The sequence below is a fragment of the Phodopus roborovskii genome, unplaced genomic scaffold (assembly GCF_943737965.1).
Source record: "Phodopus roborovskii unplaced genomic scaffold, PHOROB, whole genome shotgun sequence".
Lineage (NCBI taxonomy): Eukaryota > Metazoa > Chordata > Mammalia > Rodentia > Cricetidae > Phodopus > Phodopus roborovskii.
Window position 1 is genome coordinate 9,881,160 of NW_026125059.1, and position 23,850 is coordinate 9,905,009.

At 49.8% G+C, this 23,850-nt stretch overlaps 1 protein-coding gene across 1 annotated transcript; it reads left to right on the forward strand.

The window, feature by feature from the left end:
* Nucleotides 1-1,146: 1,146 nt before the first annotated feature.
* Nucleotides 1,147-16,365, forward strand: Sall4 (spalt like transcription factor 4). Its single transcript, XM_051185680.1, has 4 exons — nucleotides 1,147-1,336; nucleotides 10,447-12,810; nucleotides 13,978-14,261; nucleotides 15,943-16,365. The coding sequence occupies exons 1-4, from the start codon at nucleotides 1,210-1,212 to the stop codon at nucleotides 16,363-16,365; spliced, it is 3,198 nt and encodes a 1,065-aa protein (XP_051041637.1). The 5' UTR covers nucleotides 1,147-1,209.
* Nucleotides 16,366-23,850: the final 7,485 nt, after the last annotated feature.

Consider the following 23,850-nt stretch of genomic DNA (forward strand, 5'->3'; position numbering starts at 1 on the left):
AACACCTTTTCTCTACTCAGCTCATACCCTGGGCAAGGGAGTTAGCCAATTAAATTTACGAGATTTGTGAAGTATAATTTTATATCCATACACACCCTTTTAGAAAATTCCAGGCATCCCTGAATCAGGATCACACAACCTCTAACGGAAGTAGCCTTTTCTGAAACCAGGTCTGTATTGCAAAATGTCCTAGTAACCAGTGAGTCAAACACCCAGGTACCTTCTGGGCGCCCACTGTTTCCCACAGCGGACTGAACTCCCTCTTCCCGGTTTCTGTGAGAGACACCTCAACTGCCCTCTATTCTGGAATCATCTCTGATCAAGTTTGCTTTTTATCTGCCCTTTCTACAGTTAGCAGACGGGGCGGGGGGGCGCTAAGAAGTACTTTTTAAAATTCAGAAAGTTTACATGGTAACAATAAATTCATGCTCGTGAGTATGAAACCCAAGGCTATTACTCAGCATTTTAAGGAGGCGAATCGGGGTGGGAACGAATGCTGTGAAATTGGGAAGCGGGGGTGGTATAGCTTGAAGACTTGGGATGGGCAGAAGGCCGCGCGTACCACCGGCCACTCCTTCGAAATGCTAAAATTTAAAATTTTGAATCAGAAACCTGGAAAGGGTCGGGTTGTTTTTAGAGGTAAAAATTGAACCGAAGTATTTTTATACTGTGAAGGGAGCGACCCTCTTTTTCAGCTGGTAGTTATCAACCACGCCAATTACTAAAGCATGTTTTTTTTTTTTTTTTTTTTTTTGAGAGCATTACCATGATACATCGGTTCTAGAACTTTCATGTCCGGCCCTGGCTTTCAATAAACCGATTTCCCGGCTTTTTCTTCTCTCGTCCCAGCACTCGGATAGTGGCCGCGAGGATGGTCCCCTCCGAGTCGGTCCACGCCCCGGCCAATCTGAGCCCGGATGCTAATTAGCTACGCTTCCCTGATGAACACGCCTTTGTCACATGTAGGACCGGACTACAAGGCCCAGCATGCCTCGCCCCTCCCTGATCAATGAGGGCTTATTTAAATGATCTCTGAGGTCTTGGACCCAGGCCAATCAGCTGTCAGGGCTCATGATAAATCGCAATGCATTATTGATAATAATAATTACTGGGACATGCGCGTTCCGGCCGAAGGGGGGTAAAATTTCCTAACTCCAGGAATTGGTGGCAAGTCACCAGGGCTCTTCCCGGCGCCCCGATGCGCGCACCATGTCGAGGCGCAAGCAGGCGAAGCCCCAGCACATCAACTCGGAGGAGGGCCAGGGCGAGCAGCCGCAGCAGCAGCCGAGCCCCGACCTCGCAGAGGCGCCGGCGGCGGAGGAACCGGGTGAGTGCGGTTGCGGCCCCGTCCGTGCGCCCGTCTGTCCGTGCGTCCCGGGAGGGCGCTCCCAGCACCGCCGTGCGTCCCTCGAGGGCGCGGGTTCCGGGAGCAGATTCTGGAACAGGGCTTTTGGAGTCCGTTCCGGGAAAGGAGAGGCGGAGAGAGGGACGGAGGTAGCCTCATCGCCGCCCCCCCATTAAAGTTTCCCCCAGTTCTCTCATTCTTACTGTAAAGTTGGCGCCCCGTTTCCCCTCTGCCTCTCCCTTCAGCTTGCCTTCCCTGTCTTCAGTCCGATAATTGGTTTCCCTCGCTTCGATACACGAGCACCCCTCACCCCGGTAACTTAGGCTTCCCTCTTCCCCCCTGTCTCTGGTGGCGCCGCTTTTAAAAGAAAGAGACCCCCAAGTCTTCCCACCCTCTCTGCCACCCCTTTGGGGGCCTCGGGGGGAGGGGCGCACCTCTGGGGACCCCCGAGGGGGGGGCGATCTGTTGCACGCGCCCCTCCCAGGCCGAGTGGGGGGAGGGGGCGCGACCTCCCCACCCCCAGGCGGGGGTGCGGGCCACCCGCGCAGCACAGAGGGCGGGGGAAGGTTCCTCGGTTTAGTTCCCTTTGGGGGCTTTAAATTTTTTTTTGTAATTCTACATATTTCGTTTGCTTTTTTTTTTTCTGCTTTCCGCCTCTCCCCCGGGGCTACGCCGCCTGCCGCCGATCCTCGCCCTAACCTTTCGGGGCCTGACCTCCAGCCATCTTTGATTTCCGACTATCTAAAAATAACCGCGGCCAGCGGGAGGGTGCCGGCCGGGGCCCGGTGGCGGGTGCATTGTCACCCCCGTCGGAGCGCACCCTCGCTGCTTTATATATTTATTTAGTTTGCACGGATCCCTCGGGCGGCACTGCTCTGCACACGCCCGGGAGGTGAAAGGGGAGAGGTCGGGCTGCGGTTGACCCGGCCCGCGCCTCCGCGAAGTTCAGGACCTCGGCGCGGCCGTGAGCTGCGGGCGAGCGCCTTCCCAGCCGGTCTCCAGCAGCCCCTCACCCCGGCCCGCCGGACTGTCGCCGGAGAAATTGGGAACGTGGGGGAGGGGGTTCCCGGGCCTCCCGCCCGATTCCAGCTCTCCGCGTTTGGTGGGCGGTGCACGGTAGCAGCGGACTCTGCGCGCTCAACTCAGGTCGCTCCCGCTTCCCGGGAGTGCGGTCCTACTCTTCCGCAACTTCCCAAGTTTTATCAAGAGTTCAGTGGCTCTCCACCACATTGTATTTTTACCATCTCAGGGCAAATGGGAGGTCGTTAATTGGTCCAGGGAGCGGATGTGAGTTTTGGGGCGTCGGAGCATCCCACATTATAGGGCTCTGCGTCTGGGATGGACTCTTTGTGCCTTGGCCATGGAAGCTGGTGTGTGTGTGTTAGGGGGGGTGAGTCGTGGAAAGGCTGGGTCGCCTGGTCCACCTGGAACAAAAGGGTTAACCCTAAGCCCGCCTGCTTCCTCGGGAGAGGAGGGGCGAGTTCCCGGCCCTGACCCCTCCCCTGGTCCTGTGCTGACCTCCCATCCCCCTCTATTTGGGGTGAGCGCACACTAGTGTGGATTTTTGTTTTTAGATGGTGGTTGACTTTCTCCCGGGCGTGGAGGGGTAGCATGCTAAAGAAGGGCTTCCGAAATCTCCGTTGGCTGGAGTGGCGCTTTAACCTGGCTGCGTCCTGACGCTGCTGGGCGCGCGCTGCCACCGCGGTTTGGGAAGCGTTCTCTGCGGATCACCCGCGGTCCGAGCCGGGCTAAGCGCGCTGGCGCCCTCTGGAGACGGGTCATGTGCGGACCGGGGCACACACCTGGTGAGTGAGGCAAGCTGGGCCCGGAGATCCGCTCCCGGGGGACCTCTGCAGGGTTCCTACCTTCCCCGTCGCCATTTGTGTTTGGGAGTCTGTGCCAAGAATTCTTAGAATATATTTGCGGACCCCTCACTTGTTGCCTTTGAGAAGAACTTTTTTCACAGTGACTGTATTTTGGGATCAGTCTCAGTATCGATAGATGATGATTATAATCTTCATCGAGAAGCATTTTGGGTGCCTCTTGGTCAGTCCGTTGGAGAATGAAGTTTTTGAGCTAGGAAAATGAAATCCGGGCAATAATTAGCAGATCAAAAAATCCGCAGGTGGTCGAGGAGAGAGGGCTCACAGTACTTAAAGGAAAATTAGCATTTTCTCAAAAGAGTTCCAAATGCCCTTTGTGCTAAACTGGATTACAACCTCCAGCTATTACGATTCCCAGGTTTTTAGTAATTTAGCTTGCCTGCCCTGGCTTTAGTTAAGGTTTCAAGCGAATTAGAGTTCCCCAAAGGGGGGGGAGGGGCTGTAATTTGCACACGACCTTTTTTATTCATTAAATTGCATGTAAAATGCATTCCCTCACCCTCAGAGGTGCCCAGCCGCCAGTAAACGATACTTTTGTCATTTGTGATGGGGTGTTGGCAGGCTCCCATCTAAGAAGGGTGCCGAAGGACCATTTTGGGCGTCGGGGGCATGGTAAGTTTCGAATTTCTGCCTTTTGGATATAAAGTCTCAAATGATAGTTTGGGGGAAAGGATTTTGGCAAGATTTGGTAAGAGAGGGTCAGCAATCTATTCTGGGTGTAGCCTGGTGGAACAGCCCACCCCCACCCAGCCAGCTATAGAAGCATGATGTATGTTGGGAGTGTGATCGGTTAGCTTTGTTCGAGATGTTTTTCCTAGTTCTAGAAATAGAAAAATACTGTGTGTCCCAGACCCTAGGCTTGGACCCTTCAAGACCTTATTGTTACTTTACTCACTGCAAAGTTAATGGTTGCTCCCAGAGTGACATGGCCTGGTCAGTTTTCCTTTCCTCCAACTGACTTTTTTTTTGTTCCAGACAGGGTTTCTTTGTATTGCTTTTGATTGGAGCCTGTCCTGGAACTCGCTCTGTAGACCAGGCTGGCCTCAAACTCAAGAGATTCGCCTGCCTCTGCCACCAACGCCCGGCATAATCATAATCATCACTGAACCAGGAGTTAAGTTGGCATCCAGCAAGCCCAGTAATCCTCCTGCCCATCCATGGCACCGAGGTTACCAGGCGTGTGCAGCCACACCTGACTTTTTACATGGGCATCTATTTGAACCCCGTCAGTCTCCTCCGACTTGACTTTAACCCTCCTTGAATACCTGGGGGTGTTTGTTGATGGTCCTGGAGCAGTGGAGGTGGCCCTGGTTAGTGCTTGAAGCTGACTTGGTTTGGTCATTTTCCTCTTTATGTTTCCTCCTACAGGGCCTGTCTGTAGCTATGCTTTGTGTTATCGTAACCATCCGGGCTTCTTCCAGTGTTTCCATGCTCATGTCTCTGCAACTACTGGGATTGGAAGCATCTGCCGCCAAAACCAGCCCCCCTTTGACTGTCTCAAATTGCCTGTAGAAGCTGTGGGACCCCTGGGAAACAACTCAGAAGTAAAATAATTCCCGTTCATTTCTCTCCGGGCCACCTGGTTTGAAACAAAATGAATAGGAAATGCATTCAGGAGGTTACTCACCATTTTCACTTTAATCTGCACTTTATTTTTTTTTTTTTTGTAACAAACACACCTGAACATGTTAAAGCCTTGGGAGACAGGCTGGAGACAGCCTTACTCCTTCCTTCCAGGTATAGAAAGCTCTGCTCTGTCTTGGAGCATTCAGCTTATTCCAGTTGTGGCAGGAGGTGACAGGGCATCCCTTACTTGGACAAGTTTTATTCTGAGCCTTTTGCCCTTAAAATGAATTGAGTTTTTAAAATTTTGTTTTGTGGTTTTATTTATTTTCCTTTTTTGGTTTTTCGGAGGCAGGCTTTCTCATTGCTTTGGAACCTGTCTTGGAACTCGCTCTGTAGATCAGGCTGAATGGACTCCCAAGTCACAGAAACCCGTCTGCCTCTGCTGGGTTTAAAGGCCACCAACGCCTGGCTGAATTTTTTAAATTTGTATGCTGCCACAATGTGCATGTGGGGGGCTGGAAGGTGGCTGAGGCTGGTCCATCCCAGATGTGGCGACCATCTTTCACCCACTGAGACATTCCACTTGTCCTTGGGATCCCTGAACTTTGATCCATGACTGCTCTAAGTTTTCGTGGGGTTTTTGGTTAAGGAGAGACTTACTATCAGGTCAAATTCGACCTTTACACGTAGATTTCAAGGCTTGGTATATGAACCCGATTTAAAAAAAAAAAAAAAAAAAAAAACAAAGCCTCACAGCTGGGTCAATAATACCCAGAGACATAATTCCTTTTTGTTTTTTAGTAAGCACTTATCCTGGAGGTAGGGCTGGGCCTAAGATACTGTGTGCCTTAGGTAAGCTGTATATTGTCATTCTTCTAATACAGGCCCAGTAACAGATAAGGAAAGCCGGAGTCGCCAGGCTTTTATCGAGATTCACAGATTTTTATTTTTTAACAGAGTGTCTCAGGCCAGGGATTGGCCTCCTGCTTGATTAGCTTTCTTCCTATACAATAGTAAGCATGTTTTCCATCCATCTGGCCAAGATTGAATCTAAGACCCCTGCTGGGTTTACTGCATTCTTCCAACTTACTGGATAACTAGATGCTGAAGAGATAACATTCCTAAAATTCGGGGTGGGGGATGGAGGCCCTGCTTGCTGGCGCTATCCCTGTGGACTTTGGCTCTCCTCCCCTTCAGGCTAACTTAAGCATAGCCAGCAATTGTTCCTAACAGGGTCCTCTTACTCCTTGGCAAATACCAGTTGCCGATGGTGGTATGGATGAGGTATTGTTTTTTTTACTGCCTAAGCAAACAGTGGCTGAAGTTTTTAAGTGGGATGTTGCTGGTGCAGTGAGCAGCCAGGCTGGAAGGAGCTGGCTTTGGGCCTTGTGTATACAGTGAAGGCAGTTGGCATCCTGGCTGTAAATCACTTGCAACTGGTGGATCCTTCTGGAGCAGAGGTGCTTAACCTTTTGTGCCATAGATCCCTTCTCTGCCGAATGCTGAGAGTGCACAGAATTCTAGGGAACAAAGTACAGTGGACCAGCAAACATTTAGCCCTTATCTCTCCCCAACCCCCCAAGGCTCTTAAAAAATGACAAAGATGACCCTGCGCAGGCTATTGTTCCTGGCGATTTCACCCCTAAAACAATGCAGTCTGAGAACTATTTACATAGTATTTGCATTGCATGTGGGTTTGCTAAATCCCCGGAGATTAAAGTTTGGGGGTTGGAGATACTGCTCAGTGGGAGAGCCCTCCCCTAGCTGGTGTTGAGGGCTTGGGCTCAATACCCAGTGTGGGGGTTGGGGGTCATACCAGAGGGTGAGCTGTTAATAACAGACAGGATCTGAGCTCCCAGCTTTGTCTCCAGCCCCTTTACTGGTACTAGGGGAACATTGTAGTAGTGTGTACCCCGTTATTGATAAAATGGCAGGTCTGGTATCCGTCTGCCAGTCAACTGCCCCAGTTATTCAGAAAGTGCAAGAGCCCTGGCACTTCATGATAACATTTGTAGTTTCTGGTTTTGATGGTCTTAGGTGATGTTAATATTATATAACGTTCCTTACAAGCCTGATTGTAAATCTTGGGTAAGTTTAATGGGTTGCAGGTTAAGACTGCTGCCTTACTCAGTCTACTTGTACTTGGGAAGCTGAGGCAGGAGGCTTGCCAGGAATTTGAGGTCAGCCTGAGCTACTTAGTGAGTTTGAAGACAGCCAAGGCTACATAGCTGTACCTGTATCAAAACAAAATTTAAGGCTGCCTGTTTGAGAATTGGAAGAGTCTGGTTCTTGGTATGCTTGAGGTCCCTTGTTGCTAACATTTCATGAGGGATGAAGCAATTAAGTGAGAAATGGATGAACCGTTTTAAGGAGTAAATCTGGTTATTTAATTCTTGCTAAGCCTTAGTATCTGCATCTGGGAAATGGGTTCAAAGGTACTTCAATTACCTGACTACAAAGGTGGCCTGGTTAAGTAGTATGTATAGTATGGTGTGGCTGTGGTTGGAGAATGCTGTGGCTTTTTTTTTTTCCTCCTTGAGACAGGGTTTCTCTATGTAACAGCTCTGGCTGTCTGGAACTGGCTTTGTATGTAGACCCCCGTCTCTGCTTCCTACCTGAGTGCAGGGATTAAAGGCGCCACCACCACCTGCTGTGCTTTGGCCTTTTAAAGAGAGGTGGGCTGTGGTCCACTTGATAGAATGCTTGCCCATCATGCATGAGGCTGTGTTGTGCCTTTCAGAAAAGCTGAGTAGATGTGGTATGGCTTGCTTTCATTCTAGCTGAGCACTATGGAGCTGGAAGCTGGAGATCAGAGGTTCTGAGGTCATCTGGGCACACAGCCTTGGAGGGCTGTCGGACACTTGACCCATCTCAGGAGAAAGTGGAATGTAATGGTCTGTGCAGGGGCATTACTGGTTTCTAGATTGAGTGTGTGTATGTGTGTGGGGGCAGAATGGATGCTGCACCCTAGTTGGTGCCAATTTCCCCTGTACTTAGGAGGCAGACACAGGTGGAGATCTCTGAGTTCTCGGTCTACAGTGCAAGTTCCAGGACAGCCAGGTTACAGTTTTCTATCCCAGGCTCCCAGACAGACCCTGTGTGTGAGGCAGTATTTCCTTCCACTTTCCTGTCTTTACACACCCTCACTCTGCCCAGCCTGCCTTAAGAAAAATTCCTTTCTTTCCTTAAAATGCTTGGGCAAAGTCTGAAGTGCTGAGATACGCTTATAATCTTGGTTGAGGCAGAAACTTCAGTTTTGAGACTCCAGTTCAAACAACAGTAAAACGTCTGGCATACAGGCAGGTGGATCTCTGAGTTTGAGGCCAGCCTGGTCTTCAGAGCGAGTTCCAGGACAGCCAGGGCCACACAGAAATCCTGTCTCTAAAATCCAAAACTAAACAAACAAGGAAAACTCTTGTGGGTTTCTCCTAGAGAAGACAAAAGTTATTTTTGGGTAGCTTTCTCGCGAGGGGGCGCTCAATATCACCATGAGTCATGAGTGGTGCAGTAGGGAGTCTTAAGTGTTTTTTTTTTTTTTATTTTTTGGTGTACTTTTCATTTATTTAATTGGAAACTTGGAAGAGCTGTTGGTGTTGCTGTGACCGAATACTGCAGTTGCTGAGTCAGGGTAAAGGTAGATTGTCAGCCGTGTGTCTGTGCATGTGGCTACCTTTCTCCCTGAACCTGTTCTCCCCAGAGGAAGCTTTTAGAAAGATCTTTTGCTTTACTTGCGTGTGTTTTTTGAGACAGGATTTTCAGTGTCACAGCCCTGGTTGCCACCACTTAACATTTTCTTAGTTTTTCCTTTCATACTGGGTGTCCTGTATCTGCAGCTAACAATGACCTTGAACTTCTCATTCTCTGCCTCTTAAGTGTTGGTATCCCTGGAGCGTACAGTCACATGACTTTTATTTGTGCTGGGCTTTTTTTTTTCCCCTCTCCTTTCACTTTTTCAGAGAGAAGAGAGTAGTGTCTCCCTACTTGGCCCTTACTGGCCTGGTGGGCTGTACCTTACAGATGGATCTGCCCCTGCCCTTTTAGAGTGTTCTTCCATGGCTTCCTGGTCAGCAGGAGCCTTTGTCTCCTAGACTTCCCTGTGTTGCTGAGAGAAAAGGGTGTTGTCATCACTGGACACACCAGGGAAAGACCTAACACGGGGTGCCTTAGCGCCCCCTTCCCACTGCAGTAAGAACTGCTGAGTAATGCTTGCATGACTTGAAGTCACTAGGGACTAACTGAATCACATTGTAAGGGCTTTCCCACGCACATCTGCGCATGTACCAAAGATGAGAGGCGGGCATGAGGTACCCTGGAACTGGAGTTGTAGACAGTTGTGTGACATCATGTGGGTGCTGGGAAGTGAACTTGTGTCCAGTGCAGCAACAGCCAGTGTTCTTAGCCAATGAGCCATCTCTTTAGACTGGTGTATTCGAGACTCTCAGAACACCAGGTAGAAGAGTCAGTCCTAACTTGAATCTTCTGTATTATTGTCTTAGGAGTTGATTGGTAGCAGATGGAGTAGTGAGGTGCTGGGCTCCCTCCCTCCCTTCCTCCCTCCCTCCCTCCCTCCCTCCCTCCCTTCTTCCCTCCCTCCTTCCCTCCCTCCCTTCCTTTTTTTTTGGGGGGGGGCTTTTCAAGACAGGTTTTCTCTGTGTAACACCCTGGCTGTCCTGGACCTTGCTCTGTAGGCCAGGCCTCGAACTCACAGACATGGAGCCTTGGCAGCACCTTTAAAACTTTTTTATCTGAGACAGATTGGTGTTCTCTTGGCACCTTGAAACTTTTGTCATCTGGGAGAGATTGATGTTGTCTTGGCAGCACCTTTAAACTTGTAGATAGATACTCATCGCCTGGTTTGAGTGTGATTTACGATGTTCCATTTTGCTTAGGTCATGGAGGAGGAGATCAGGTAAAATTTGACCCAGTTCCAATGTCCTCAGGATTGACTGCCCTCTGTTGGTCTAGTAGTGGCCCTGGCTATACTCTTAACACTTGGGAGGCCTAGGTGGAATTGCTGTGATTTCAATGCTAACCTGGAGTACAAAGTAAGATCCGGTCCTATAATAAAATAAGCAGCTGTATATCCTATATTTCTGCAGATAACTACTACTGGGTAACAGCAGTTGATTGGATCTCATGGATGTGGAAGGTCTGAATTGAGGTGACAGGGTTCCTTCTGTAGGCTCTGGGGAACTGATAAGGTTCCTGTGGATGGTTTTTAGCAGCGGTTCCTGGTGAAGCCCCTTGACTTCATCTCTGCCTTGGTCCTTCACGAGTCCCCTCTATGACTGTCCACTGGTTTCTTCCTCTTAGAGTGATTTTAAGTTTAAGACCCAGCCTGACCTTTGCCAAAGAGCCTGTCCAGACTCTGCTAATCCAAACATTCTGGAAGTTGAGGTGAGGGTTGTTAGGAGTTCAAAGCCACCCTCAGCTACAAAGCAGTCTTGGAGCTACCTGGGCTATGTGACACTCTATAGACTCCACATAAAGCCATGTGCAGGACAGGCATGGGTTATGAGCATGGTGTCTTCCAGGGAGGTCATTCAGGCTGTAGGGACTGACTTTGTGTCCCTTACACAGACCTGTCTGTTAGTCACTCCACGACCCTTTTCAGGGCACACGCAGTGCTTACCTTTTTCTCTCTTTGCACAGGTGCTGCAGTGAACTCCCCGGGGAGTGGCGATGAAGTGACAGAGGACATGGCCCTGGTGAAGCGCCCTCGGCGGGAGGAGACTCACATCTGCGACAAGTGTTGCGCTGAGTTCTTCAGCCTCTCCGAGTTCATGGAACACAAGAAAAATTGCACTAAAAATCCTCCGGTCCTCATTATGAACGACAGTGAGGGGCCAGTGCCTTCAGAGGACTTCCCCAGAGCTGCTCTGAGCCACCAGCCGGACAGCCTAAGCAGTAAGGACAGTCACCAGGACAACAGCAGCAGCTCAGGGGACTTGAAGGAAAAGCTGGGCATGGACCCCATCCTGTACTTAAAGACAGAGGCTAACCTGCCACCCACACCCCAGGACATAAGCTACTTACCCAAAGGCAAAGTGGCGAACACCAACGTGACTCTGCAGGCGCTCCGGGGTACCAGGGTAGCAGTGAACCAGCGGAGTGTGGAGGCGGCCCCTGCGTCTCCTGTGCCAGCTGCCCACAGCATCCCATGGGTCCTGGAGCAGATCCTGTGTCTGCAGCAGCAGCAGCTTCAGCAGATCCAACTCACTGAACAAATCCGGGTCCAGGTGAACATGTGGGCTGCACACGCCCTCCACTCTGGAGTGGCAGGCGCAGACACGCTGAAGGCCTTAAGCAACCACGTGTCTCAGCAAGTGTCCATATCCCAGCAGGTGTCTGCTGCCGTGGCCCTGCTCAGCCAGAAATCCTCAAACCCGGCGCTGTCTCTAGATGCCTTGAAACAAACCAAGCTACCTCACGCCAGTGTCCCCTCTACTGCAGGCTCACTGTCCTCGGGGTTTACGCCCTTCACCTTGAAGCCTGATGGGACTCGGGTTCTCCCCAATTTCATGTCTCGCCTCCCAAATGCCCTGCTACCTCAGACCCCGGGCTCTGTGCTCCTTCAGAGTCCCTTCTCTCCCGTGGCACTCGACCCATCCAAGAAAGGAAAGGGGAAGCCCCAAAACGTCTCTGCAACTGCGATGGATGTCAAGGCCAAGGACGAGGCCGTCCTCAGCAAGCACAAGTGTAAGTACTGTAGCAAGGTTTTCGGGACCGATAGTTCCCTGCAGATCCACCTCCGCTCCCACACTGGAGAGAGACCTTACGTGTGCTCTGTCTGTGGTCACCGATTCACCACCAAGGGCAACCTCAAGGTACACTTCCATCGACACCCTCAGGTGAAGGCAAATCCCCAGCTGTTTGCCGAATTCCAGGACAAAGCGGCAGCAGGCACCGGCTCCCCCTATGCGCTCTCTGTCCCCGCCCCTGTAGATGAATCAAGTCTCTCTGTAGACACCGAGCCCGTCCATGTCACGGGAGCCCCTCCCGTAGGGCTACCTCAAAAGCTCACTTCGGGGCCTAACCCCAAGGACCTCACGGGTGGCTCCCTGCCCATCGACATGCAGCCAGGGCCTTCTCCAGAAAGCGAGGTGGGAGTTCCGCTACTTGGGGTGGGGCTCGTGCATAATCCCCCAAGGGTTGGGGGCCTCCAGGGGAGTGGGACCCCGGAATCAGGATCAGAGACCCTGAAACTGCAGCAGCTTGTGGAGAACATTGACAAGACCACCGCAGACCCCAATGAGTGTCTCATTTGTCATCGAGTACTCAGCTGCCAGAGTTCCCTCAAGATGCATTACCGGACCCACACCGGGGAGAGACCGTTCCAGTGCAAGATTTGTGGCCGGGCCTTCTCCACCAAAGGCAACCTGAAGACGCACCTGGGGGTTCACCGAACCAACACAGCTGTGAAAACACAACACTCGTGCCCCATCTGCCAGAAGAAGTTCACCAACGCTGTCATGTTACAGCAACATATCCGAATGCACATGGGTGGCCAGATCCCTAACACGCCCCTGCCGGAGAGTCCCTGTGACTTTACGGGTGCGGAGCCCATGGTCATCAGTGAGCCTGGCGGTGCCAATGCCGTCTGCCAGGAAGACACCGTGGAGAGGATGGAAGCGGATGACGCCTCCTCTCAGGATGTGCCCGCTGGCTCCTCAAAGGTCTCCACATCAGTTCCCAGCACCCACCTGGTGTCACCTGCTCTGGGCTTTTCCGTGATGTCCTCCCTGGATACTCAAGGGAAAGGGGTTCCTCCCCCTCTGGGCCTGCAGCGGCAGAGCAGTCGAGAAAATGGCTCAGTGGAGAGTGACAACTGCTTGACCAATGACTCGTCCTCACTTGTGGGTGACCAAGAGTGTCGGAGCCGAAGCCCAGATACCATGGAAACCATGTGCTTCCAGGCAGTGTCCCCTGCCAATAGCCAAGCAGAAAGCGTCAAGTCCCGGTCTCCCGAGGTGAACAAGGCCGAGGGTATCGAGAGCTGCCGCATTGACACGGAAGGTGATGAAGCTTTGGATTTTCACTTAATGTCCCTTGTGGGCTCAAGGTCACCAGAAAAGGAGCCTGGGTTGAACCTGAGTGTGACCTGACAGTTTCTGTAGGGCAGTTAGCTGTTCTGTGATGGTGGGTAGAGGAAGCTGATGACTGCCAGTCATGGGTCATGCAGGTTGAGTGTGGACAGCATGGGTGTTGGTTTTGTTTTTGTTTTTTTTGACCGCCTAGGTTAGGTGTGTTTGGGGAAGTAGGCACTGTTTGGGCCACAAAAATCAAGCAGTCATTTGCTTGGAATTGAGGTCCTGCTATGAAACACAGTGTTCACATCTGAAAGACAATACCTTTTGTTCGATGCATTGGTTTAAGGTGTGCATTGCTCCAGAGCACCTCACTAGAGTCACAGAAAATGCCTAGATGTGGGGCGAAGGAGACTTTATTGTGGTGCTGGGATCTCAGCCTAGGACATCTTTCACCTGTCAAGAGTCCCCTAGCCTCCATCCTTCGGTATGTAGACCAGGCTAACTGCAAACTTGATCAGCCTGCCTCCTCGCCCCTTATGTGCTGGGGTTGAAGGAGTATTCCGCCCACTATGACTGGCTTTCTTTTTTTTCCCCCCAGGGGTTTGGGAAGGATGCCTGCTTGAATTCATTCTACAGTTTAAGGCGATCCTTGAACTGGGACCCTCCTGCCTCTACCTCCCAAACAAGTAACTGAGATGATGAGCCTAACCTTGATGGAGACCTCTTATTCCGAGATGTTGATGTTATCTGCAAACATATGTCCATGTTATCCGTACCATTAAAAAAGGCAAATTTTCCTAAGTGTTTTATTTTCTGTGTCAGTAAGAACTCAAAAGTGGTCAGGTTGGTGATTAAACACCTACATTGATTACACTCACAGTCTGAGTTCTGGTCTCCATGAAAGTCGAGGCATGTTGAGGTGTGTTTGTCAGTCACTGCTGTTGACCGGTGGAAGACAGACAGGTCTCTAATCTAAGCTCACTGGCTGATAGCCTAGGCCACTTGCTGACGATAGATCCATGAGAGACCCCCTCAAAGGGGTGATTAGAAACAGGTCATTTCCATAAGCTACTACTGATGCTGGGGATTTGCTGCAGACAGTGAGTTGGGTATTAGATGATAAAAGTTTGTCTCTTTCTCCTCTCCATGTTAGCTCGCACTGGCATCCCATCAACGTATATCCGCACACAGCCCACCTATGTCAAAGTTGAAGTTCCTGGCACCTTTATGGGACCCTCTTCCAGCATGTCCTCAAGCATGACACCTTTGCTAGCAGCACAGCCTCGCCGACAGGCCAAGCAACACTGCTGTACACGATGTGGAAAGAACTTCTCATCTGCCAGTGCCCTTCAGATCCATGAGCGGACTCACACAGGAGAAAAGCCCTTTGTCTGTAACATCTGTGGGCGAGCCTTCACCACTAAAGGCAATCTGAAGGTGGGTTTTGCTGGGTGTTGATGGGCACTGATTTGGTGTGTGACAGACAGCTCTGTGGATAAAAAACATCCATTAGTTTATGGTACCCTGGGCCCAGAGGCAGAAGCATTCTCTTGAGTTGGAGGCCACCTGGTTTACATAGTAAGTTCCCCGCCCATTAAGACTACATAGTGAGACCCTGACTCTGGGCTCCAGCCACAGCACCGCTAACTAAAAAAAACAGGAAGAAACCTATTGTAGTCCCTGTGTTGTTTATACTCCAGGGAGGTAGAGGCAAGCGCATCTCTGAGGCCAGCCTAGTCTACACAAGACAGCCAGACCTACACAGATCCTGTAGTCATCCCCCATCATCACCCCTTAAAAACAAAGACAAACAAACAAATAACAACAAAAAACCCCGAGAAGAAAAAGAAGTAGAATAGAGCTGTATCTCAGCCAGGTCCTGAAGCTTTTTGTTTTGGGACTTCAAAATCACTGATATGAACTTGATTGAGCTCATGACCTTGCTGGTACATCCCGACTGCTAGTGTGACACAGGTGCCACCAAACCTAGTTCTAGCTTAGTTTCAGTGTCTTGCTGAGGATGGAACCCAGAGTCTTGTGATTGTTGGGTTAGCACCCTGTTGACTGAGTTCTATCAGCCCGGGTCTTTGGTTTTTGTGTGTGTGTGTGTGTGTGTGTGTGTTTCCTTTCTTCCTTCCTTCCTTTTGTTGTTTTTTCCTAAGACAGGGTTTCAGCTGGCCTTGAACTAGGGGATTCTCCTGTCTCTGCTGGGATTACAAGCATGTACCACCATGCATAATCACTTTGTGTCTCATGTAGCCTAGATGGGCTTAATCTCAGAATCCTTCTGACTGATGGGATTATAACTGAGCCACCTTACCTCCTAGCTCACTTCCTTTGTGGGTACAAGTGTTTTGCCTGCATGTTTGTGTGTACCACGTCTGTGCCTTGTTCTAATAAAGATCAGAAGAATGTCATCAATCAGGTAATTTATTTCTGAACTCCCATGGTTCTGGTTCTGGAGTTGAACTCAGGCCCATCTCTCTAGTCCCAAGTGTGGTGAGTCATACCTGTAACCCCCAATAATCGAGATAACTCAGGGCTAAAGAGCATTGGCCATTCTTGCAGAGGACCCAAGTTCATTTCAGTTCTGTGTTGGAGACCCTGGTTTCATTCAGGGGTCTCTGTTTTCTCCTGCACTACCAAAAAAAAAAAACAACACTGACTCTCTCCGTGTGGACCAGCTGCTTGCTGCTCCACTGTTACTCAGTTAAGTGTGACATTCTGGTCCGTAGCAGGTTTGTGAGTGCAATGCAATGACATCTGATGTGTCAGGCATTTATGTAAATGTACCCAAGAATGGCTAGACAGATGCCTCTGAAGAGTAACCTTTTCCCTTACTGGTGTTGGTAGAGATGCTGGCCAAAGATGGCTAGACCGTCCTCTCTGCCCTTTCCTGATACACCTACAGACCATCCCAACACCTGAATTGGTTCTTTTCTGGCTTATTGACACAAGGTCTCACTATGTAGCCTAGGTTGCCCTTGAACTCCAGGACCGCCTACCTCTCAAGCTTGTGCAATCTCTAAGAAAAAGGATATGCCTATTATGCTTGGATGATGTGTGCGGAGGTGTGGGCCCACGTGTCTGATGAAAAACTTTGCTGTCCCCACAACAGGTACACTACATGACCCATGGGGCCAACAATAACTCCGCCCGTAGGGGCAGGAAGCTGGCTATAGAGAACCCCATGGCTGTCCTGAGTGCAGAGGGAAAGAGAGTGCCTGAGGTCTTTCCCAAGGAACTCCTGTCCCCCACGGTGAGTGTGGACCCCGCCACATGGAACCAGTACACCAGCGTCCTCAATGGGGGTCTGGCCATGAAGACCAACGAGATCTCTGTGATCCAGAGTGGAGGCATCCCCACCCTGCCGGTGTCGCTGGGGGCCAGCTCTGTCGTGAGCAATGCCACGCTTTCCAAGCTCAACGGTTCTCAGTCTGCTGCAGCGAGCGGGACCGTGGAGAAGCCTGCTGTTCCCGATGGTGTGGCCAATCACCGGTTCCCTCACTTTCTGGAGGAAAACAAGGTCGCAGTTAGCTGAGGACTTCGTTGTTCCTGCCTTTTCCTGAAATGCAAGTGATGTTTACTTGTCTGACTGCAGTTGTGGGCAGCCCTACAATCTTGATTGTTGCTATGCTGTGTTCCAAAAAAAAAAAAAAAAAAAAAAAAAAAAAAAGGAAAAACAAAAAAAAAAAAAAGGAAAATAGAAAAACAACCCCCCCCCCAAAAAAAAAAATCCAAAACAGACATTTTGGAAAGAATCAGGTTTTGAAGACTAACTGTTTGTGTGACCTCCTGGCTGTTTCCAAAGACTGACTCACCTGTTTCAAAGTGAAACAGTTGGGGGCAAATTGGACCACAGTGGAAATGACCTCACCTCAATCCCGTGAGAGTACTGTGTACTCCCATGCTGACTCATGCGGGTAAATGGACATCTTTGTGGGACCTGGTTTATATGCCTCCCAACCCTGTGTTCATCTTCTGTTTTTGAATGTACCTTAAGAGAAAGGAAGAAAAGAAACCTCAGAAAACTAAGGTGGTCCAATTAGCCCCCTCCCTTAAATCTTTTTGTAGGATGCCCACAAACTGCCCCTGGTCCCCAGGGAGCCCACTTACCCCTGCTGTCCATTTAAACAGCTTTAGAGCCCCCCACCCCCAGTCTCCCACAAACCACCTTTTTCCTAGACCTTGGAGTGGACAGGCACCGGAGCGGCAGGCATCTCAGGTGATTTTTCTCGTGATTCTGCAGTACCTACTGCATTGTGGGACTGCATGCTCCTCCTTAGGGAGAAACTCCAAGCAGGGCCAGGCCAGTCTTGTTGCTGCTCCGAATGTTAAGTCATGTCCCCTTCCTGTTATTTCCATTTCCTTATCCCAAGTCGTGAAGATTTTCACACCACCCTCTGCCGTTATGAAGGTTATAGTGTTGAGACAGGCAAGTCTTGGATGCGAGGGCTTATTTATCTACCTCATTTATTTTTATTTTTGTAACCAAAAAAAAAAAAAAAGTCTCTATTTTGCTATTTTGTGACCGCAAAGTATTCCCAGGTCTTAAAACCTAAGAGTTAATATGGCGAGAAGGGCGGCATCTGTTCAAGATGTCTCCGTGGCTGGTTCTGTGCTTTTTTTTTTTTTTTTTAATTATTACATTTATGTACGTATGATAATTTTGAGCAGCTGTTGTGACAGTGTTCTGATGGTTTAACGAGGGAGGAGGGACTCGATTCTCTAGCTCCTGGGTAGACTTCTTCCTGCCCCACGGAATGAATGTCATTGCCAAATTGAGGGTGGAAACCCACCCACCCGTTTCCTCTTTGTTGTTGCACCTGATTTTAGGATCCAAAACTTTTTTTTTTTTTTTTTTTTTTGCCAAGTTGTGCCTTTCCTTCTGGGATTGTTGAGTGAACCCTGTGAAAAAAGTTTTGCTGGTTAGCCTGTTCAGCTGTTCACACCGTGAAGTGGATGTTGTTACAGAGAACACACCAGCCGTGGCTTTCTCCCGCCCTGTGAATGAATGTGTGGACTACGCTGTAGTTTTACCTGCTGATACTGTCTGTCTGAAAATAAATTTTGAATGTTTTTTTTTTTTTTTTTTTTTCTCTTTCCCCACCAGGTTTGTGTGTAAAAGTTTTTCTGCTACGTTCCGTTTGCAAAGCATTGCCCTGGTTCTTAACAGTCAGAAATACATGTGGTTAGGTCCATCCTGGACTGGGGTGTGGGGCTTGGCACCTGTTTTCATGTGAACCTCGGTTGTCATTCTTCAGGTGCTGGGTTACCTTGGGTGTATTCATTTTGCATTTTTTGTGTGTGTTTGCCCGTGAGTGTGTGCTTGTGGAGGCTGAAATGCCACGTTCAGACTCTGTCCTTCATACTAGTGGGATGTGGGATTCAGACTCTGTCCTTCATACTAGTGGGATCTGGGGATTGAACTCAGGTTATCAAAAGTGGCAAAAGTGCTTTGCTTGCTGAGCCTGTGAGTGTACTCTTTTCCTCTCTGTCTATCTCTCTCTCACAGGCACACTTTAAAAAAAAATCTCATGTATCCAGTCTGGCCTAGAACTCACTAAATAGGCCACCTTTAGGACAGTTTTGTTTGCTTACTTTGTTTTTGAGACAGGGTCTATGGAGGATGATCTATGATATATTTATACTCTTCATCCTGATGGGGCCCCCCTGGGCATTCAGATGCTAAGGACTGGGAACTTGTGGATTCAGACTTTTCTTGGCTGGGGGGGGGGTTGGGGTGGGTGGTGGTGGTCCCTTGGTGTCTAAGGAACTGTTCTGTGACCTTGCATTATGTCCATATGTGACAGCAAACTGATGGACATTTGCTTTCTTTGGTGTCATCCTTTTTGCTTGAGATTTGGTGTCATCCTTTTTGCTTGAGACTGCTTCTCTGTGTAGCACTCACTGGCTGTCATGTAGACCAGGCTGGCTTCCAACTCAGATCCGCCTGCTTCTGCCTCCCAAGGGCTGGACTTAAGTGGTGTGCTTTGCCAGTGGAAACTGCTCCTGCCTAGGGTCCCATCAAATAAAACCAAAACCGGGGGCTGTGTTTAGGAGCCTTCAGTTTACAGACGGAAAGGGGGTGGGCTGGTTTTTCAGAGCTTTGCAGTCACCCAGTCTTGTCTCACCTAAAAAGACACCGATGTAGGTGGTGTGGCTTGCTTTCTGGATGAATGATGATTTGGAAAGTCAGTGAATTGACCTGCCAAAGGCCATCATCATGATGGAGGTGTGGAGACCTTGAAGCTTATCCAAAAGGATGGGCCTCTGGTACTTTTTATTATAAATAAGGTTCTGGGAGAAAAAACAGCCTCCAGCATAGCAAACAACAGCAAAGATGTAAATTACTGGTCTTCATTCTAATGCTAAAATGTGTTTGACCTTTTTTGGGAGAAAAATGAACTTCCAACAAATTGGACTAGTCCCTTCCTTATCTTCTGTCCCCACCCTACAGCCCTTAGGCTAAGAACTCTCAAGTTGCAAGCTATCTGATATGTTGAAATGAATTTACAGACTGATGCAAAACATAGTTAATATCCACAGGACATCTACACTTCCATTACAACAACCCTTTATAACAAAATAGCTTAGATAGCTCAAAGCTGATTTCAGGTCTAAGTTACCCTGAAGGATGGATTAGAGGGACATCCAAGTCATCTCAAGGTCTCCAGTGACTTTCCAAAAGGTCCCCTCCAAGAAGCAGTCTGTGTCATGTTAACTGGTATGTCTCAGTCTTTGGACTGTCCCAAGCCCTTAAGTGAGATGGAGTCTTCCTTGGTTTCCCTTGCACTTCCTGGAACATTTCCTGGAAACAGAAGTATTAAATGTAAGTTTTAAAGTGAGGTGTGCCCCACACCCATAATCCTGGCACTTGGAATAGAGGGAAAAATGATAAGTTCAAGGTCAGTCTGGGCTGCATGATAGCCTCCCATAGTTACATAGTATGGCCCTAAGAAACATTGCTTTCCAAGGACAAAAGCTGGGAAAGGGATTGACACTGGGTGTGTCCCAAACTTCAGATTCTATCTCTGGGGAAATAGAGACAAAAAGATCAGAAGGCCAACATGGGACCCTGTTTAAAAAGAGCCATTGAACCTGGCAGTCAGGCTGCATGCAGACCGGCCTCTGTGAACCACACAGAGAAACCCTATGAAAAACAAACAGCCAGGCGTTGATGGCACACACCTTTAATCCCAAAATTGGAGGGGGGGCATAGGCAAGTGGATCTCTTGAGTTCACGAGGCTAGCCTGGTCTACAGAGTTCCAGGACAGGGTCCATAGCAAGACAGAGAAACCCTGTCTTGAAAAACCAAAATATATAAATGGGTAAATAATAAAAGAGACATTGAGAAAAACCTCAGCTTGGTCATACTTTGGTCTCACTATGAAGCCTAGGCTGGCGCAGAAAGTTTAGCAATCCTGCTCCAGCCTGCAAGTTTGAGGGTTTCAGGAGTGAGTTCCCCTCCCCCAATCTGGTGTTGTTTCTAAGAGGCAGAGCCTGGCAGCTCTCTGAGTTCCAGGATAGCTTGGACTAGAGAGCCAGTTCCAGGACAGCCAGGGCTACACAGAGAAGCCCTCTCTCAAAACAAAAGATACAGGAAATCTGCCTGCCTCCTAAATCTGGGATTAAAGGCATGCACTGTTAAGCCTAGCCCAAAACATTTTAAGAAGTTGCACTTTGTGTGTGTGTGTTGTGCGTTGTGCATGCGCGCAGGTCAGAGGGAACTCAAGGCAGCTGATTCTCCTGCCATATCGACCCTGGAGATTGGACTCAGGCATGGTGGTACACACCTTTAATTGCTGAGCCATCTAGCCGCCATCCTTTCTCTGTATGTGTGTGGGTGTATGCAGTCCGTTCTGCCAGTTCCACGGTGTAACAACTAGTCCCTTTACCCATGAGCCATGTCGCCAGCCCACTCCAAAGACTTGATTCTAATTGCCATCTTCCCCTGTCTCCTCCCCCATTACCTCTACCCATGCCCCCATTGGCCAGTACTCCTTACAGAGATGTAAGCAGCCCACAGCTTAGGGTCCACTGTGTACTTGAGGTCCTATGGCCTGAACCAATAGACTCAGGTATAGTCTGGTCCACAGCTGTTGGCATCCACGGAGGATGTCATGTGACCCTCATCACGTCGTCTGGGTTTCTGTTTTCTGCAAAGTAGGATCTGGACTCTGGCCTGATTCTGAGATCTTTCTAGGCACTCTGGAGTCAAGAGCCTCCTGCATCCAAGTCCTGTTGAATGGATAGGGCTGTCATGGACCCCCAAATGGGCTGTGGTGAGAAGGTAGAGCTGGGCCAAGAATGTCCTGTGGTCCTGAAGTGGACCCCAGTGCAAGCTACCCACAGTCCTGTGCCTCTGCCTCTCCCTTAGGCTTGGGCCCATTCAGAACATAGCAGGATAAATAAAAAGGCTCTCGGGGATGGGGCCATAGCTCAATTGGTAGTGTGCTAGCCTAAGCATGCAGGAATCGAGGGCTGCATCAGTGGTAGTACATAAATTAGGCTTGGTGGCTTGTACCTGGAAACCCAGTTAGAAGTAGAAGGACCAGAAGAAGTTCAATATGGTCCTTAGCTACATCAAGAGTTCAAGACCAGCCTGAGATATGAGACCTGGTCTCAAGAAACAAACCAAAAAACCCTTAATTAATGTCTATAACCAATCTGTCTATGAGCATAAATGGTAGTTATGTGTATTATGCCGACTGCCTGGAGGACATCACGGTTTACTTCTGTCAAATGGAAGCATGTGCTCTCTTTAAGAGCTAAAAGGCTTTTTGTTAGGGTCGGTTTTGTTTTTTGAGAGAGGGTCTCCCCATGTAGCTAAAGATAGACTAGAACTCACTGCAAGCCTCCTGAGTTGGCCTCTGTGTGCCCACATCACTAGGACCAGTTGATCGCGACTTTAAATGCCTTTCTCGATGAGAGACTGTTTTATTGGAAAGAAGCTTAAAAAAAAAAAGTATCTTTTAGGCCAGGCTTGTACTTAATTCCATCAGGATGACTGGGAATTGGAACTAGCCTGGGCTGCATGGAGATTGTATTTCAAACACCAACAACTTCTTGTGGCCCTGGAGCCTTGCCACACGGAGCTGCCTGTCGGCATGCACCCTGGCCCTGCTAATCCTGCAAGTCCTTCCAACACTAAGGCCGGAACTGCCCTGAGCTCTATTACAGACAAAGAAATGCCACCCCCACCCTCCCAGCAGTGTGTGGAGCTTGCCGGAAGTTTCTCAGCTGGAAGGTGCTGGAAACCTACAGGATCCCGGATGACAGGTTTACTCAGTGTCAGTCCAGGTTGGGGCAGCTATAGGCAGCTCCAGGAAGCCAGGGAGAGCATGAATGTATGTGACACGTGGGTGGCTGGTGCTGGTTCTGCTGTGACCAGAGGTCCCATTTCCTGGTTGTTCTGAGTGTGAGAGGCCGGGCCTAAGAACCCAGCCCTGCCTGATGACCTTGTTTTATGCTGGCTTCTCTTGTGTTTCTCTATCTCACTCATGAAATGGGTTTAGTTATTTGGATTTAGTGGGCGGGGCTGCTGAGATTCCCTCAAGCTTTAGGCTCTAGCTAAACTCAACCAGAAGTCTCTTTGGCTGGGTATGGTAGTGCGCACCTATAATCCCAGCACTCGGGAGGCAGAGGCAGTGGATCTCTGTGAGAGAGACCTTGTCTGAGGAGGTGGGGACCGATGGGAAGTGGTAATGGGTCCACCCAGATGCATTTACTGAGTCCCGACTGTGAGCCATGCCATATATGGCGTGTATGTGTCTTGGTGCTGGGGATGGAGCCTAGGACCCCTCCCTGAAGTACCGTTCTGGAAGAGAGCAGGCAACAAGCAGGCCAGTCTGCTGGCAGGAGAACGCTGTTTCCTTCTCAGAGGTTCTCCTGGTGGGAAGTGTCTTTGGGACCTAGGTCATGTGTATTGGTTGCCACCTTCCTAGCTGCTCTTTGCCCAGACACAGAGACATTTGGTGGCTCCCTACTGGCCAGAGAAAATAATGTAGAAGGCTGGGACCCTGACAGGAAACACCAGTGGAACTGCTCCTCATATTGTTCTAGGTTAGTGGGTTTATGCTAGTTACATAGTGTTACATCTTGAGGGGCTTGAGACACTCATTGCCGGCATGTTGTTTGCTATACATGCAGTACTGACAGTGGCCAGGAGAGGGCATCAGTTTTTCCCTGGACCGGACTACAGCCACCACGTGACGTGGGTGCTGGGAATTGAACCCAGGTAGGTCCTTTACAAGTGTTCTTAACCACTGAACTGCCCTCTCCAACCCCCTGATCTTTTCCCCCTTCTTAATCTGTTTTTGACACTAGGTCACTAGTGTCAAACTAGAACTGGCTCTGTAGACGAGGTTGGCCTCGAACTCAGATCGCCTGACTCTGCCTCCAGAGTGGTGGGATTAAAGGAGTGCGCCACCAAGCCTGGCTCCTATATGCCAATTTAAAAGGAAAAAAAAGGCTTATTATTATTGTTATTTTTTTAACAGCATATACCTGTGTGAGTGCGTGCCACGTGTTGCGCAGGTGCCCTGGCAGGTCAGAGAGTGTTGGATCCCCTGGGGCACAAGTGGCAGGTGGGTAGAACAGCGGTGGCTGCTTTTAAATGCTGAGCCTATCTCTGCAGCTCTGAGTTTTCTTATTTTCACAATAACCTTCTAGACAGACAGAGACCCTGTGCAGGCGATCCCTGGTGGAGCAGGACCGTGTCTGGGGAGATTTGGCCCCTGCGCAGTTTTAAATCTGTGGGACTGAGATTGCAGGGATGCAGGTGGAGAGAGGGGCGTGGGTGGTGCAAGAGTGTGTGTGTGTGTGTGTGTGTGTGTGTGTGTGTGTGTATGTGAGTGTGAGTGGTCTGAAAACCCGTGCCTCCCCCGCCCCCGCGGGCCGGAGATTCGGGGGACCCGAGTGTGAGCCGCAGGGTGAAGCCGGGGACGAGGCAGGCTGTGTGCGCCGGTGGCCGCGGCGTGGAGGTGGGGTGAGCGGGGCGGGGTGTGTGTGCACACGGCTCGG

Coding starts and splice junctions, on each gene's coding strand:
- Sall4 (XM_051185680.1), top strand. CDS start 1,210: ATGTCGAGGCGCAAGCAGGCGAAGCCCCAGCACATCAACTCGGAGGAG. Junction 1,337..10,446: donor GGAGGAACCGGGTGAGTGCG/GTTGCGGCCCCG, acceptor CTCTTTGCACAG/GTGCTGCAGTGAACTCCCCG. Junction 12,811..13,977: donor CTGCCGCATTGACACGGAAG/GTGATGAAGCTT, acceptor TCTCCATGTTAG/CTCGCACTGGCATCCCATCA.